Here is a 16505-nt window from a genome sequence, read left to right on the forward strand (position 1 = left end):
AAAACTTTAATGATAAAACACCATTGATCAAGCATGTTAATGGGCAGCACGGAGGTTCAGCGGTCCAGTTGCTGTCTTATAGCACCAGAGACCCAGGTTCGATCCTGACCACGGGTGCTGTCTGTACACAGTTTGTAAGTTCTTCCCGTGAGCTGCGTGAGTTTTCTTCAGGATATCCGGTTTCCTCCCACACTCCAAAGGCGTACAGGTTTGTATGTTAATCGGCTTGTTATAATTGTAAATTGTCCCTAGGGTGTGTTTGATAGCATCAGTATGTGTGGATCGCTGGTTGGTGCGGCCTCGGTGGGCCTGTTTCCGTGCTGTATCTCTAAACTAATCCCCAGGCCTTTTCGTTGCTGTCATCCAGCTGTTCATTGCTTTTTCAGCTACTCCTTTGGGTAAATCTTCCTCAAGGCAGAGAGATAAGTACAGTGTACTGTAACGTTACATTATAATGTTAAATATCTGTCTGAAGAAAGGTCTTTTCTCCGGAGATGTTGCGTGACCCACTGAGTTACTCCAGCATCTTGTGTTTATCTAAATATTCATTGAGCTTTGTTGAAAATGTTTTTCCAGCCCTGGGAAAGAAAATGCACAGCAAACCATTGCCTGTCAACGTTAACCTGCTGGCCAATGAAGATCTGCTGTTTAGGACATTTGAATTGAATTGAATTGAATTGAATTTATTTGTCATTCAGACCTTTCGGTCTGAAGATTGTTCCCGATGTTGGGGAAGTCCAGGACAAAGGGTCACAGCTTAAGGATAAGGGGGAAATCTTTTAGGACCGAGATGAGGAAAACATTTTTCACACAGAGAGTGGTGAATCTCTGGAATTCTCTGCCACAGAAGGTAGTTGAGGCCAGTTCATTGGCTATATTTAAGGGGGAGTTAGATGTGGCCCTTGTGGCTAAAGGGATCAGGGGGTATGGAGAGAAGCCAGGTACAGGATACTGAGTTGGATGATCAGCCATGATCATATTGAACGGCGGTGCAGGCTCGAAGGGCAGAATGGCCTACTCTTGCACCTATTTTCTATGTTTCTATGAATGAAATTTCATTGCCATGCACATACATATAATGAAAAAGACAAAAACACACAATAAACACAAATTTAACTTCCACCACAGTGAGTTCACCAGGCACCTCCTCACTGTGATGGAAGGCAAAAGTCTTAAGTCTTTGTCTCTTCCCTCCTTGTTCTCCCTCTGCGCCGAGGCGATCCAGGCTTTGGATGTTGTGACCCCGCTGGGCGATGATAAGTAATGTCAATCCCGTGGCTGAATCCAAGCGCTGCGAACGGGAATTTGATCTCGAATTCCTGCTGTATCTTGGGTCTGATTAATTGTAATGGGAAGTCACAGTTTCATTCCAGCCTTTGAACTGATTTGTGAGTTGAATTAATTGACCTTGGGCCAAATGTCCTTCACGCTGAACGCGGTGTAAATTGTTGCCGTTTTGTCCATTTGCAGAAGCATTGACCCGAAGACTTTGCTTGTTCTTCAGTTATTTGGGTTAATCATAAGCCACAAATGTTGCCCTGCATTTTTACAGAACCTCTGCTGAACATTGGAATCATCTTTGTTTCACGAGAAAGTAACTGGTGCACAAATGATCCTCGACATCCCGCGGAGCATTTGGTGTTGTGTTGCAGGAGCTTCTGGGCTCCGAGCTCCATAAGCAATCAGTGACTTGGTCATAGGACTCCACATTAACTTAAACTATCCGGGTGTGTCAGGATATATTAATGAAAGCATTTCATGGATACTTAAAGAAATATATTAGGCAGCGATCCCCGCACACTAACACTATCCCACACACTGGGGACAATTTACAATTTTACCAAAGCCAATTAGCCTACAAGCCTGTAACTTACAAGCCTTTGGAGTGTGGGAGGAATCCGGAGCATCCGGAGAAAACTCACAGGGAAAATGTACAAACTCCGCACAGATAAACACCCGTGGGCAGGATTGAATCTGGGTCACCGGCGCTGTAAGGCAACAACATGACTGCTACGCCAATGTACCGCTCCTAAAGTAGTTTACTGGAATTAGTTGGGTAGGAGCTCACTGAGCCAGATATGCTTTGTGTTAATTGTGAATCTTTATCCCTCTTTAACCTGCAGATTGTGACTGGAGGGTGCGAGACTGCGGACATGACTCTGCGGCGGAACGGCCTCGGGCAGCTTGGGTTTCATGTCAAGTACGACGGCACGGTGGCGGAAGTGGAGGAGTATGGGTTTGCCTGGCAGGCTGGGCTGAGACAGGGGAGTCGACTGGTGGAGATCTGCAAGGTGGCAATTGTAACGCTGACCCACGACCAGATGATCGATCTCCTGAGGACATCAGTGACCGTGAAGGTGGTCATCATCCCGCCTCACGAAGACGGAAGCCCACGCAGGTATGATGCTCTTCAATGTTCAAATCTCGGCAGCATCACTGTTAATTGTAAATGGCCATTCCACCCACATTTCTACCTTGTACTAGGATCCAGTGCTTTCTCTTGTGACTGTACAAGCCCACATCTCGAAAATGTTTTTTAAACTGTGGCGCAGTGGTGGAGTTGCTGCCTTATGGGCCTGTCCCACTTAGGCGACTCTTTAGGCGACTGCCAGGGACTAGTTTTAATGCAATTATACCAAGCCAATTAGCCTACAAACCTGAGGTAGACAAAAATGCTGGAGAAACTCAGCGGGTGCAGCAGCATCTATGAAGCGAAGGAAATAGGCAATGTTTCGGGACAAAATCCTTCTTCAGACTGATGGGGGGGGGGGGGGGGGGGGGGAGAAGAAAGGAAAAAGGAGGAGGAGGAGCCCGAGGGCCGTGGGATGGGAGGAGACAGCCCGAGGGCTGAGGAAGGGGAGGAGACAGCAAGGGCTAACAAAATTGGGAGAATTCAATGTTCATGCCCGCAGGATGCAGACTCTCCAAGCGGAATATGTGGTGCTGTCCCTCCAATTTCCGGTGTTGCTCGCTCTGGCCATGGAGGAGACCCAGGACAGAGAGGTCGGATGGGGAATGGGAGGGGGAGTTGAAGTGCTGAGCCACCGGGAGGTCAGGTTGGTTATCGCGGACCGAGCGGAGGTGTTCGGCGAAGCGATCGCCCAGCCTCCGCTCGATCTCACCAACAAACCTGTACGTCTTTAGAGTGTGGGAGGAAACCAAAAATCTCGGCGAAAACCCACACAGTTTCAAGGGGAGAACATACAAACTCTGTACAGACAGCACCCGTAGTCGGGATTGAACCTGCGTCTCAGGCGCTGCAAACATTGTAAGGCAGCAACTCTACCACTGTGCCACCCTGCTGCCCCTGCACCTTTTAGAACCTTTAGGTTACAGTTTCCAGACTCTTAAACCTTCTTTCAGATGGTAGAAATGAAACGAGAGTGCGGCCAAGGTCTTTGGTTCCAAAAGGAAAAACACTACTAAGCCCCTATTCATAGGTTTCAATAGCTTTGCTGCCTGTTAATAGAACAAATGATCCCTTGAACTTATCCAGAATTAATGCTGATGCCTGATTAGCATTTTTCTCTACTTTTGTTAATGTTTTGGAATTGTTTTTTGCTGAAGCAATGTATAGTGCTGTTTTTCACCCCCCTGGAATCAGGCCAGGGCTGCTGTTAAATTTTGACTGTGGACATAAATTCAAATCAACTGTTGTTGTAAGTATCCTAAGTACTTTAGTTCAAGTCACGTACGTTAATCTGGCTCCCTCGTGTTCTTGGACTACATTACTTGCCCTTCCCTGCAGCCCACACTGCAGTATCATCAATATTTTCTAATGACTGCTCACATCTGATGAATGAAACAGGAGGAAGCCATTTTAACACTTTGGGTCTGTTCTACCATTTAATAAGATCATGCCTGATAGAAACACAAAATCATAGACAATAGGCGCAGGAGTAGGCCATTTGGCCTTTTGAGCCAGCACAGCCATTCAATATGATCATGGCTGATCATCCAGAATCAGTACCCCGTTCCTGCTTTGGCAAGAAGAATTTCACTACACCTAGGTGCATGTGACTAATAAAATAACCTTGATCCTTGACCTTTCTCTCCATATCCCTTGATTCCGTTAGCCTCAAGAACTCTCTCTTGAAAACATCCAGTGAATTGGCCTCCACTACCTTCTGTTGCAGAGAATTCCACAGATTCGCAACTCTCTGGGTGAAAAAGTTTTTCCTCATTTCAGTCCTAAATGGCCTACTACCCCTTATTCTAGAACTGTGACCCCTGGTTCTGGGCTCCCCCAACATTGGGAACATTTTTCTTGCATCTAGCCTGTCCAATCCCTTAAGAAATTCATATTTCTGTAAGATCCCCACTCCTTCCAAAAATTCCAGTGAATACAAGCACATTCTATCATCTATGACCATACTAGATTGTATCTGTTTTAACTTCATCATTTCCCAGTCACCCCCCCCCCCCCCCCATCTGTACCCCTCTAGTCTTTGTGCCTCCCCCACCTCTCTGTTCCAGTTTCCTTTCCCCTTCCACAATCAGTCTACATGAGAAAGAACGGCAAGATGGAATCTGCAGGAAAGTCGGAGGCATTTTGAACAAGCTTACTCCCACAGAAGTTTAGCAAGCTATGCCTTGAGCTCCTCAATGTGGGTGTAGACTCAAAACTGGGACTAAAAGAGAGCAGTAGACTATCCTGACATAAACAGCACTGCCAGGGAAGGATGAGGGGAAAAGAAAAAGTAGTAGCGAGGGTCAGAGAATGGAGGAATTGCTGGGGAGAGGAGCCGAGCAAGGGAGAGAGATAATTTACCAGCAAAAAAAAAGCCCAGAAAAAAATTGATTTACAAATTAATCCTTGCCTTAGAATTGTGTTTAGAGAAACAATAAACGTTGCCGTAATTGGATTTCTTTGAGGGAGGGCTATTCTTTGAATAGCAATTTTTCACGTTACAAATCTATTAGCATTTGTTTTCCCTGGTGCCACATCCAGGCCCTGTAGGAGACCGACCTCCTAAGGTACAACAGCGATGAAAATACATTCAATACATCCTTCCTTGCTCTAAATTGCCTGCTTTTAAGATCCAGCTGTGTTGAATTCATGCAGAGACCTGTGTGTGTCCATGCATTTGAAGGAAACCTATTACGTCGGGAAGCGCATATATTTGTACAGTTCAGTCTAATCTTTGTCAGAGTTATTGCAAGCACCTGTCCATCTATCTTGTGCGTTTTTAATTTGCCTCTTTCACGATGCTCATTCATAAATCTTTTAGTATATTAACAGTTGTTAATATTCAAAAGCGTTAATTTCAGTTTAGTTTATTGTCACGTGTACCGAGGTACAGTGAAAAGCTTTTGTTGCGTGCTAAAAACTCAGCGGAAAGACCGTACACGATTACAATTGATTAAGAAGGAACTGCAGATGCTGGAAAAATCCAAGGTAGACAAAAATGCTGGAGAAACTCAGTGGGTGAGGCAGCATCTATGGAGCGAAGGAATAGGTGACGTTTCTGAAGAAGGTTCTCAACCTGAAACGTCACCTATTCCTTCACTCCATAGATGCTGCCTCACCCGCTGAGTTTCTCCAGCATTTTTGTCTACCTACGATTATAATTGAGATTGTAAAATTCTTAAGGGGTTGGACAGGCTAGATGCAGGAAGATTGTTCCTGATGTTGGGGAAGTCCAGAACAAGGGGTCACAGTTTAAGGATAAGGGGGAAATCTTTTAGGACCGAGATGAGGAAAACATTTTTCACACGGAGAGGGGTGAATCTGTGGAATTCTCTGCCACAGAAGGTAGTTGAGGCCAGTTCATTGGCTATATTTAAGAGGGAGTTAGATATGGCCCTTGTGGCTAAAGGGATCAGGGGGTATGGAGAGAAGGCAGGCACAGGATACTGAGTTGGATGATCAGCCATGATCATATTGAATGGCGGTGCAGGCTCGAAGGGCCGAATGGCCTACTCCTGCACCTATTTTCTATGTTTCGAGATGGGTGTCTTGCCAGAGAGCCAGGAGGTGCAGAGGTAGCCTTCCTCCAGATCTTTCTAGTGGCGAAGCCTTTCGATTCTTCAGCAATAAAGAAAGTCAAGGCTACGGGAGGGGCGGGAACGGGACCAAGAATTGTAGCGTTGAAAGGAAATGAAACCAAAAGCACCGATCGATGAATGATGGACACACGGAGGATCAAAACCAGAGATAGACACAAAAATGCTAGAGTAACTCAGCGGAAACAGGCAGCATCTCTGGAGAGAAGGAATGGGTGAGGTTTTGGGTTGAGACCCTTCTTCAGACTCAAAACCGGACCAAATACAATTTCAAGGGAAACGGGTGGCACGGTTCTGCAGTGGCGTGAAATAATGATTTGTGCGCATCGAATGACAAGGGGGATACAAGGGGCCGAATGGCCTTGTCCTGCATCTATTTCTAATGACTCACCTATAGAGTGAGTCATTAGAAATGATAGACTCATCATCCCATTCCTCTTGACCCATATAGCTTTAATTTAGAATACATTTAGACTAACTTCTTGGAAGAAGTACTTGAGTCACAGCTGCGTGTGGGCCTGATGACTCTCCTGTGTGTTCTAGGACACTGCCAGAGGATATCATGACCCTGCTCCAAACTTGACCACAGCAGGGGTGGTCGCATCAGGAAGGATCTTTTCACTTTACATCCCTGCGTGACTAAGCTATCTTCTTCACTCTGAGCTAGAGAGCACTTCCAAGTTACTGTCAAGGACTGAAAGTAATTGTACAAATAACCTAAACTCATCTGGGACAGGCAGCATCTCTGGAGAGAAGGAATGGGTGACACATCGGGTCGAGGCCCTTCTTCAGACTGATGTCCAGCATTACTCCAGCATTTTGTGTCTACCTTCGATTTAAACCCGCATCTGCCAAATAGCTATCTCTCCTTTATTCTTCTGCTTTCTACCTCTGCTTCTTTTCTTTTCATTCTCTTTCTTTCCTCATTTTCCTTTTCTTACTTCCTGATATCACACACGTTTAAAAAAAATTTAAAGAAAAAAAAAGAAGAGAAAAAAAAAGCATCTGCAGTCCTTTCCTGCACCTAAGCTCATCCTGCAGGTTGTAGACACAAGGAACTGCAAACGCTGGCTTACCAAAAAAAAGACACAAAGTGCTGGAGCAACTCTGCCGAGTTGGTGGAGTAACTTGGTGGATTAACTCAGTGGACTGAAGAGGAATTGGGAGAATGGTCCTATGCCTATCCCTGCCTTCCACAGATGCTGCCTGACTCACTGAGTTATTCTGTGTCTTTTCTCAACGTTCTGGTTTGCGGGCGGGGCTGAAATCTTGTCTAAACCCGCACCGCTGGTGTCCAGCCAGAGTTTCCAGAAGTTTGTAAGTTGGGAAATAACGACGCCCATCCCTACGATCAGGCGTTGCATATTACACCGGGGTTACTCAATCAACCGCAGGAGCCAGCCACATTCCAGACTGCACTTCACACTGTGGGTAGACAAAAAATGCTGGAGTAACTCAGCGGGTGAGGCAGCATCTATGGAGAGAAGGAATGAGTGACAGTTCGAGTCGAAACCCGAAACATAGAAACATAGAAAATAGGTGCAGGAGTAGGCCATTCGGCCCTTCGAGCCTGCACCGCCATTCAATATGATCATGGCTGATCATCCAACTCAGTATCCTGTACCTGCCTTCTCTCCATTCCCCCTGATCCCTCTAGCCACAAGGGCCACATCTACAGGTAACTCCCTCTTAAATATAGCCAATGAACTGGCCTCAACTCCTTCCAGTGGCAGAGAATTCCACAGATTCACCACTCTCTGTGTGAAAAATAAATTATCTTCTCGGTCCTAAAAGACTTCCCCCTTATCTTTAAACTGTGACCCCTTGTCCTGGACTTCCCCAACATCGGGAACAATCTTCCTGCATCACCCATCACCCATTCCTTCTCCAGAGATGCTGCCTGTCCCGCTGAGTTTCTCTAGCTTTTTGTGTCTATCTTAGAGAGAGAGAAAGAGATGGGATCAGGCTCTTTGGTCTGAAGAAGGGTCTCCACTCAAAATTTCACCTCTCCATGTTCTCCAGAGATGCTGCATAACCTGTTGAATTACTCTGGCACTTAGTGTCTTTTTTTTTGTAAACCAGCATCTGCAGTTCTTTGTCGCCACTCTTTGTTAAAGGGATGTGGCTGTATTCATATCCTAATAGATACTGATTCTGAGATAACAAAAATATTTTAAGATAGCCTTAAATGTTATATTACTGGTAGGTCTCATTTCCATATTCCATCCCTCCCCCCCCCCCCCCCTCCTCCCAGATGCTCACACACTTAGAAGAAGAGTTTCGACCCGAAACGTTGCCTATTTCCTTCGCTCCAAAGTTGCTGCTGCACCCGCTGATTTATCCAGCACTTTTGTCTACCTGCTCACACACTTATTCTTCTCCTCATCCATCCATGCCCATTGCTGGAAAAAGTGTGGTGGCTTCTGGTGAGAACAAGTTGGCGAGATAGTTAGCCTGCCAGCAATCATTCATGGGGCAAGAATGTGCTAGATTACTTGGTCAGTCTAGGTTGTCCTATTTGCAGACTTCATTTCCTCTGTCATCACTTTTCATGTCAGCGTTTAATTGGAGTGAGTTCCTGAAGTGTCGGAGACGCGCGGGTTTCTTCTGAAGTGCTGGCCTGAAATTGACCAAAGGTCTTCCTTCTTCCCCCTTTGTCTCACAATGTCAGTGCCGAACATGATGCCGAGTTAAAGTGATCACCTCCATGTAGATTGGTTACTTTACATACTAACTAGCACGTGATCCCTATCCCTCCATTCTCCATCTCCGTGTGTGTGTGTGTGTACAGTGGCGGACTGGGTCTAAAAATATAGGTTGCCACGAGACAAAGGGGGCCCACTTCATCAGGGACCCACTTGATATAGGGGGCTCACTTCATCAGGGGCCCACTTGTCATCGGGCAAGCTGACACCCTGGCCAGTCCGCCAATGTGTGTGTATGCTAATACCTCTTAAACTCCACTATTGCATCTGCCTCCACCACCACCCATGCTAACGCATTGCAGGCCCCCACTGCCCTCTGTGACTGTAAAAATACAAACTTGCCCCGCACATCTCTTTTAATCTTATCCCCTCCCATCGTACAGTTCTGCCCTCTCGTCATTGACATTTCCACTTTGGCGAACAGGTTTGTGACTGTATCAGTCTGAAGAAGGGTTTCGTCCCGAAACGTTGCCTATTTCCTTCGCTCCATAGATGCTGCTGCACCCGCTGAGTTTCTCCAGCACTTTTGTCCACCTTCGATTTTCCAGCATCTGTAGTTCCTTCTTAAACTCTTGGACAACCTGGATGTGAGGGTCCCAGATAACAGAGTTGGTCACTTGGTGAAAGACCTCTCCCCTCGGGGCTTACTATTTGAATCCTCCGGCTTGTGAGGCCGTTCATGCTCAAGTGAGATTGACGGATGTTTTGCAATAACAGGAGATCAAAGCATGTGAGGACAGGAGGGGAAATGAATGATGTACAGGGATTAACCGTGATCTTATTAAGTGGTGGAGTGGGCTCAAGGATGTGTGTGCTCCTCGACTCCTGTTCTTCTTTAAAGCTCCTATGTTGTAACTCAAACAGCTTTGCCAAACAGCTCATTATGATGTGGGTGGTGCCTGGCTCACAGACCTGTTTAACTGAGGCTGGAGAGATTTATTGACTTTTTATTTCATTTGAAGATGTTCCCCATCGGAGGTATTGTCCTGTGAACTTAATGAAAAGCCCGAAGTAACATGCAGTGTTTGCTGATTGCCTAAATGGCTTTCAATCCTGACGTGACCGATGAATGCCAGATGATTTGGGTTTTTTTTTTTTATAAACCTTCCTCTATTGTGACTCATTTTTCTTTTTATGTTTCTGCGGAACACAAAGCTGCCTTTTCAAGCTTTTGTGCGGTGCTCTATAATGGGGCTAGTTTTGTCTTGCCCGAGCCAAAGGGGAGGAGAGGAAATGAAACACAATCTGCAAAGAGCAGTTTTTCTTTTAATTGGCACCGCTTCAAAAACCACCGACTCCCCTTCAAGTGCACCAAACGTGGCCATTTATAATCCTACTTAACAGCGCAAATTTGTCTTGAATGGTGGTGGAATGTGCCATGAATGCAGCGGGCTTGAAGTTAAGCCGTGTCGTGCTCTCCAACAAACCACTTTTTTTTTTGTCATCTTCATTATTATTTGGGATGTTTTTAATCTTCAAATTGCCAAATCAGAAAGGAACAGTGGCGGCACGTTGGCGCAGCGGGTAGAGCTGCTGCCTCACAGTGCCAGACACCCGGGTTTGATCCTGACTACGGGTGCTGTCTGTACAGAGTTTGTACGTTCTCCCCGTGACCTGCATAATTTTTCTCCTGCGATCTCCGGCTTCCTCCCACACTCCAAAGACGTACAGATTAGAACGGAGATGAGGAATCACTTTTTCACTCTGAGAGTTGTGCGTCTGTGGAATTCTCTGCCTCAGAGGGCGGTGGAGGCCGGTTCTCAGGACACTGTCAAGAGAGAGCTACGTAGGGCTCTTAAAGATAGCTGAGTCAGGGGATATGGGGAGAGGGCAGGAACGGGGTACTGATTGTGGATGATCAGCCATGATCACATTGAATGGCTCGAAGGGCCAAATGGCCTACTCTGAATGGCCTACTCTGACATCTGAATTTCCCCTGAATAAGGGGATTAATAAAGTAATTATTATTATTATTATTATTATTATTATTATTATTATTATTATTATTATTATTATTATTATTTAATACTCCTGCACCTATTGTTTGTGGGCTAATTGGCTTGGTATAAATGTAAATTGTCACTAGAATAGTGTTAGAATGAGGGAATCGCTGGTCCGTACGGACTCAGTGGGCCGAAGGGCCTGTTTCCGCGCTGTACCTCAAAACTAAAGTAAACTAAACTAAAAGGTAGTGTACTCGTATCACAGTGCAGTGATTTTCCAGTGTCTTTTAGAGTGCCGGCATCAGGCACTGGCTCCCAATTTGGTTCCAATACTAAGCTCAACCTTGAGGTCTTTCCCAAGCGAGCGTGCCTTCCCCAGCAGCAGTACACTGCTGGCTGAATAATCATACCAGGCAGAGGGGACCACTGTTTTGGCGCACTTAGTAAAGAAGGGGATAGAAGTTTGTAAAATGCTGAGAGTCATAGATAGATAGGGTCGACAGTCAGAACCTTTTTCCAAGGGTGCCAATGTCAAAGAGTAGAGGGCATAGCTTTAAGGTGAGAGGGGCAAAGTTCAAAGAAGGTGTGCAGGGCAGGGTTTTTATTTATAATGAGAGTGCTTGGTGCCTGGAACGTGCTGCGCTGGGTGTGGTGGTAGAGGCAGATACGAGAGTGGTGTTTAAGAGGCTCTTAATAGGCACATAGATATGCAGGGATATGAATCATGATGAAAAATGACAGATTTAATTTAATTTGGCATCTTAGGGCAGCACGGTGGCGCTGTGGTACAGTTGCTGCCTCACAGCGCCGGAGATCCGCGTTCGATCCCGACTACGGGTGCTGTCTGTACGGAGTTTGTACGTTCTCCCCGTGACCTGCGTTGTTTTTCTCAGAGATCTTCGGTTTCTTCCCACACTCCAAAGACGTACAGGTTTGTAGGTTAATTGGCTTGGTATAACTTTAAATTGGCCCTAGTGTGTGTATGGTAGTGTTAGTGTGCGGGGATCGCTGGTCAGGGCAGACTCGGTGGGCCGAAGGGCCTGTTTCCATGCTGTATCTCTAAACTGAACTAAACTAGAACTTGGGACATTGTGAGCCAAAGGGCGTGTGCCCATGCTGTACTCTTCTATGTGGTGTTATCTAGTCAGCTACCAAAATACAACAAGCTGGTAACATTCATCAAGTCAAGCAGCATCTACGGGAAGAGAAGTGAAGTGGGCGTTTCATCAGAATTGGGAATTGATTGCAGTGAATTGTGGACGCAGCCCAGACCATCACACAAACCAACCTCCCTCCCACTGACTCCCATTTATACCTCACGCTGCCTCGGCAAGGCCAGCAGCATAATCAAGGACCAGTCTCACCCTGGCCACTCCCTCTTCTCCCCTCTCCCATCGGGCAAAATGTATAGGTGTGAAAACACACACCTCCAGATTCAGGGACGGTTTCTTCCCAGCTGTTATCAGGCAACTGAACCATCCTACCACAACCAGAGAGCAGTGCTGAACTACTATCTAACGCATTGGTGACCCTTGACTCACTTTGATCGCACTTTACGGACTTTACCTTGCACTAAACGTTATTCCCTTATCATGTATCTGTACACTGCGAATGGTTTGATTGTATTCATGTATTGTCTTTCCGCTGGCTTATCGAGTCCACACACAAGGTTAGAAGTTGTTCAGCCAGAGCTGAACACACTCTCAGCATCAGCATACAATGGTGTCGGTCTTGTGCTTCTTATGCGTGGTGGTGGAAAGATTGGTGGAAACAGGGCCGCGATGTGAACGCTCTTTCCTTGCCCCCTGCTTGCTGGTTAGCACGCAGCAAAAGCTTTTCACTGTACCTCAGTACAGGTGACAATAAACTAAACTGAGCTGAACTGAGCAGGGTGTGGTAAGATGGAGAGGCTGACTTCACCGGCACAGGTATTAGTGCCAAAGCAAAACACTGTATCCCCTAAACGTACATGCAGTAACTTAAAGGCCAGTCTTGCTCAGCACTGTCCTACAAACTCTACCTCCGGCGGTTGCAATTCTGGTCTTAAATTGTAATCCTGCTAATAAAATGCTTGGATGGATTTGGACTAGTTCTGTCTTAAATAAAATGTTTTCCCAACATACAGAATTATTAAGGTCTGGCAAGCCGATGAGCTGTTTCCCTGCAATCTGTGGAATCATGGTTACACCACAAAGTGTGGTCAAAAACAACTAAATATAGTTTTGGTTTAGTTCACAGTAACATGTCTTTAAATAGGGTGCGAGGTAGTCGGTGATCAAGTGGAGGGTTAAAGGGCCTGTCCCACTTAGGCGACTTTTTCGGTGACTTTCTGGCACCTGTCATAGTCGCAGCAGTTGGCTGAAAATTTTCAACGTGTTCAAAATCCAGCGGCTACCAGAAAAAGGCTCGACTCTTTGGACGACTACTCACGGCCTTACAGGCGTCACCCCTGTTTCCGTGCTGCATCTCTGAAATGAAAACCATTCCTGGCACTCTGGCAGGAAGGCGGATAAACCACAGAGAGAGAGTGTGTCCTCTCCCAAGGCAGCAGGACTGACCAAGGAGTGTGAATCCATAGGTTCTAGGAGCTGAATAAGGCCATTCCGCCCATCAAGTCTACTCCACCGTTCACTGACATTTGATTGTTTAAGAAAGAACTGCAGATGCTGGAAAAATTGAAGGGAGACAAAAATGCTGGATGAACTCAGCGGGTGAGGCAGCATCTATGGAGAGAAGGAATAGGCGACGTTTTGGGTCGAGACCCTTCTTCACTTCTGACTTGTCTTTCCCTCCCAACCCCATTCTCCTGCCTCCCCCCCCTTAGCGCCTAATACCCGTGAGTATGCTGTTGAGCATAGTTTTTAGTTAAATTATCATAGCCTATATTTGCTTTAAAAAAAAAAAGTTCTATATTTTTTTAACTAGTTTAGCTCTCCTGCCTGAATGAATGAAGACATCAAAACTAGGATGATCCAGCTTTAATGTGGAGTTTTTGCGGTCATCAACTTAACCACGCCTGGTTTGCGCTTTCAACGTGACAACTGAAAACATGTCTGGGCAGAGCGCTTCATTTTAAATACTTGGTAAAAGTTTGTAATCTTGTGCATGAGAGAGAGAGAGAGAGAGAGAGAGAGCGAGAGCGAGCCAAGATAAAGTTACCAACCCTGTAAATAGAACTGTTTAGCAGCGAGGTTCTCAGAATCGGATTTAGAAGGTATTGTCACTTTCCGTGCTCCGGTATTGAAATGCCATGAGACTGTCGGCAGCTCGATCAAGGGAGTTCCAGGTAACTTAATAGCGAGGAGCCTTGTGAAAAATGGTTCAGTGAATGTTTTGGCAGTGAATGTTTTATGGGCCACAGGCCATGGATGTATTAAGTTTTTAAGAAGGAACTGCAGATGCTGGAAAATTGAAGGTAGACAAAAATGCTGGAGAAACTCAGCGGGTGCAGCAGCATCTATTGTTTACATTAAGTTTGCTGGGGCTGCCTGATTAAGTAATTCTGAAGAAGGGTTTCGGCCCTAAACATTGCCTATTTCCTTCGCTCCGTAGATGCTGCTGCACCCGCTGAGTTTCTCCAGCTTTTTTGTGTACCTAAGTAATTCACTAGGTAGACAGAAATGCTGGAGAAACTCAGCGGGTGAGGCAGCATCTGTGGAGAGAAGGAAAAGGTGACGTTTCAACCCGAAACGTCACCTATTCCTTCTCTCCATAGATGCTGCCTCACCCACTGAGTTCCTCCAGCATTTTTGTCTACCTTCTATTTTTTCCAGTATCTACAGTTCTTTCTTAAACAAGTAATTCACTATGTTACTTCTCTGCAACATGTCGACACGTCACACCTGTATGGTCGTGAGTAGTCGCTCAAAGAGTCGTACCTTTTTCTGGTCGCCGCTGGATTTTCAATATTTTTAACATTTTCGGAGACCTGCTGCGACTATGACGGGTGCAGGCAAGTCGCCAAAAAAAATCGCGTAAGTAGGACAGGCCCTTTACTGGACTGATCAGTCTGAAGAAGGGTTTCGGCCCGAAACGTTGCCTATTTCCTTCGCTCCATAGATGCTGCTGCACCCGCTGAGTTTCTCCAGCTTTTTTTTGTACCTTCGATTTTCCAGCATCTGCAGTTCCTTCTTAAACACCATTACTGGACTTTATCTTCCACTAAACACTATTCACGTTCTTCCCTTTATCATGTATCTACACTATGACGGCTCGATTGTAATCATGTATAATCTTTCCATTGACTGGTTAGCATGCAACAAAACCTTTTCACTACCTTGGTACATGTGTGAAAACGATGTCAAAGACAATGAGACTCGGGTCGGGACCTTTCTTCAGACCTGACCCGTAACATCACCTATCCAGTTTCTTCAGTGCTGTTTCCTGACCAGCTGAGCAACTGCAGCACTCTGTGTCTTTGTTTGATTTATGAGCATGTTTGTTTTTCATGCCCATGGGCATCACTGGCAAGACTAGGGTGGTGGTGAGCTGCCAGCTTGAACTCTTGCAGTCCGTGTGGGAGAAGGAGTAAATGGGTGGAGTAGTGAAGCTGACATTTTAAAAGACATTTGGACAAGTATACAAAATGTGTAGGAAGGAACTGCAGATGCTGGCTTAAACCGAAAATGCTGGAGTAACTCAGCAGGACAGGCAGCATCTCTGGAGAGAAGGAATGGGTGACGTTTCAGGTCGAGACCCTTCTTCAGAATCTGTCCCCATTCTTGTCTGAAGAAGGGTTTCGGCCCGAAACGTTGCCTATTTCCTTCGCTCCATAGATGCTGCTGCACCCGCTGAGTTTCTCCAGCACTTTTGTGTGCCTTGTTCAACCACCTCTTCTCTGACCGACTGTGCCTGGAATTGTCCGAGCTGTTCAATTTGAAGTCCTGCCCTGTTGGGAAAGGAGAACATGTTGTTATGAGGCCCGGCCCAGCCATGCTTGAAGACGAAGCTTACCATCTCCAAAGTAAATTTCACAAGTGATTTAATCTGTTAGGACAAAGTGTTTCCTTTCACAGGAGTGACATGCCAAGAATCTTCTCGCCCGTCCGCATGCCTAAGCCATGGCATGCTTTGGATTCAGAGTGTACTTAATTATCTACTGGCCAAGTCTGATAAATGGCTTCCTTGTCGGCAGCTGAGAGAGGGGGCTGTCTATTTAAGATTAAGCACACACTATCCACAGAGGGTCATGTTGCTTTTCGCCAAACCACTTGACTTGGATTCCCACCAAGTTTCTGGAGCGAACTTGATGTCTTTGGAATCTGGCTGTCTTTTCAGATGCTGGAACTGTGGACTTCTTCTCCCAGGTGGACACAACATGCTGGAATAACTCAGTGGGTGAGGCAGCATCTATGAAGAGAAGGAATGGCCGACGTTTCGGGTCGAGAAGTCAGACTGAAGAAGGGTCTCGACCTGAAACGTCGCCCATTCCTTCTCTCCATAGATGCTGCCTCGCCCTCTGAGTTACTCCAGCATTTTCTGAAGAAGGGTCTCGACCCGAAACATCACCCATTCCTTCTCTCCATAGATGCTGCCTCACCCGCTGAGTGACTCCAGCATTTTGTATCTACCTTTGATTTTACCCGCATTTGCAGTTCTTTCTTAGGTATCTTCTCCCAGCCTGACAAATTATTGGCTCATGGCTCTCGGCAGTGGCATCTACAAGGTGACTAGCTTGGAAGAGTAATGAGAGTAGTGTAGATGGACTTGGCATGTGTAGAGTTTTATTTGCCTGCTTGCTGAGGATCAACTCCTCTGACCCCAGATTCCTTGAGAACTGTTGTGTATTATTCTTTATGTGGGCGTAAGTGGGTAGATATTTCAAATAAATAGATGTTGCAGCTATGCTCAA

The 16505-nt window shown here is 46.0% G+C and overlaps 1 protein-coding gene across 3 annotated transcripts in view; it reads left to right on the top strand.

Annotated features, from left to right (window-relative positions):
- sipa1l3 (signal induced proliferation associated 1 like 3) overlaps positions 1-16505 on the top strand; it is a 153208-nt gene that overhangs the window by 98859 nt on the left and 37844 nt on the right. For all 3 annotated transcript variants that reach the window (XM_033014373.1, XM_033014375.1, XM_033014374.1), the window contains exon 9: positions 2124-2398. In XM_033014373.1, the coding sequence (XP_032870264.1) occupies positions 2124-2398 (275 nt within the window). The remainder of the gene's footprint in view (positions 1-2123; positions 2399-16505) is intronic.

This window comes from Amblyraja radiata, chromosome 41, assembly GCF_010909765.2.
Source record: "Amblyraja radiata isolate CabotCenter1 chromosome 41, sAmbRad1.1.pri, whole genome shotgun sequence".
NCBI lineage: Eukaryota > Metazoa > Chordata > Chondrichthyes > Rajiformes > Rajidae > Amblyraja > Amblyraja radiata.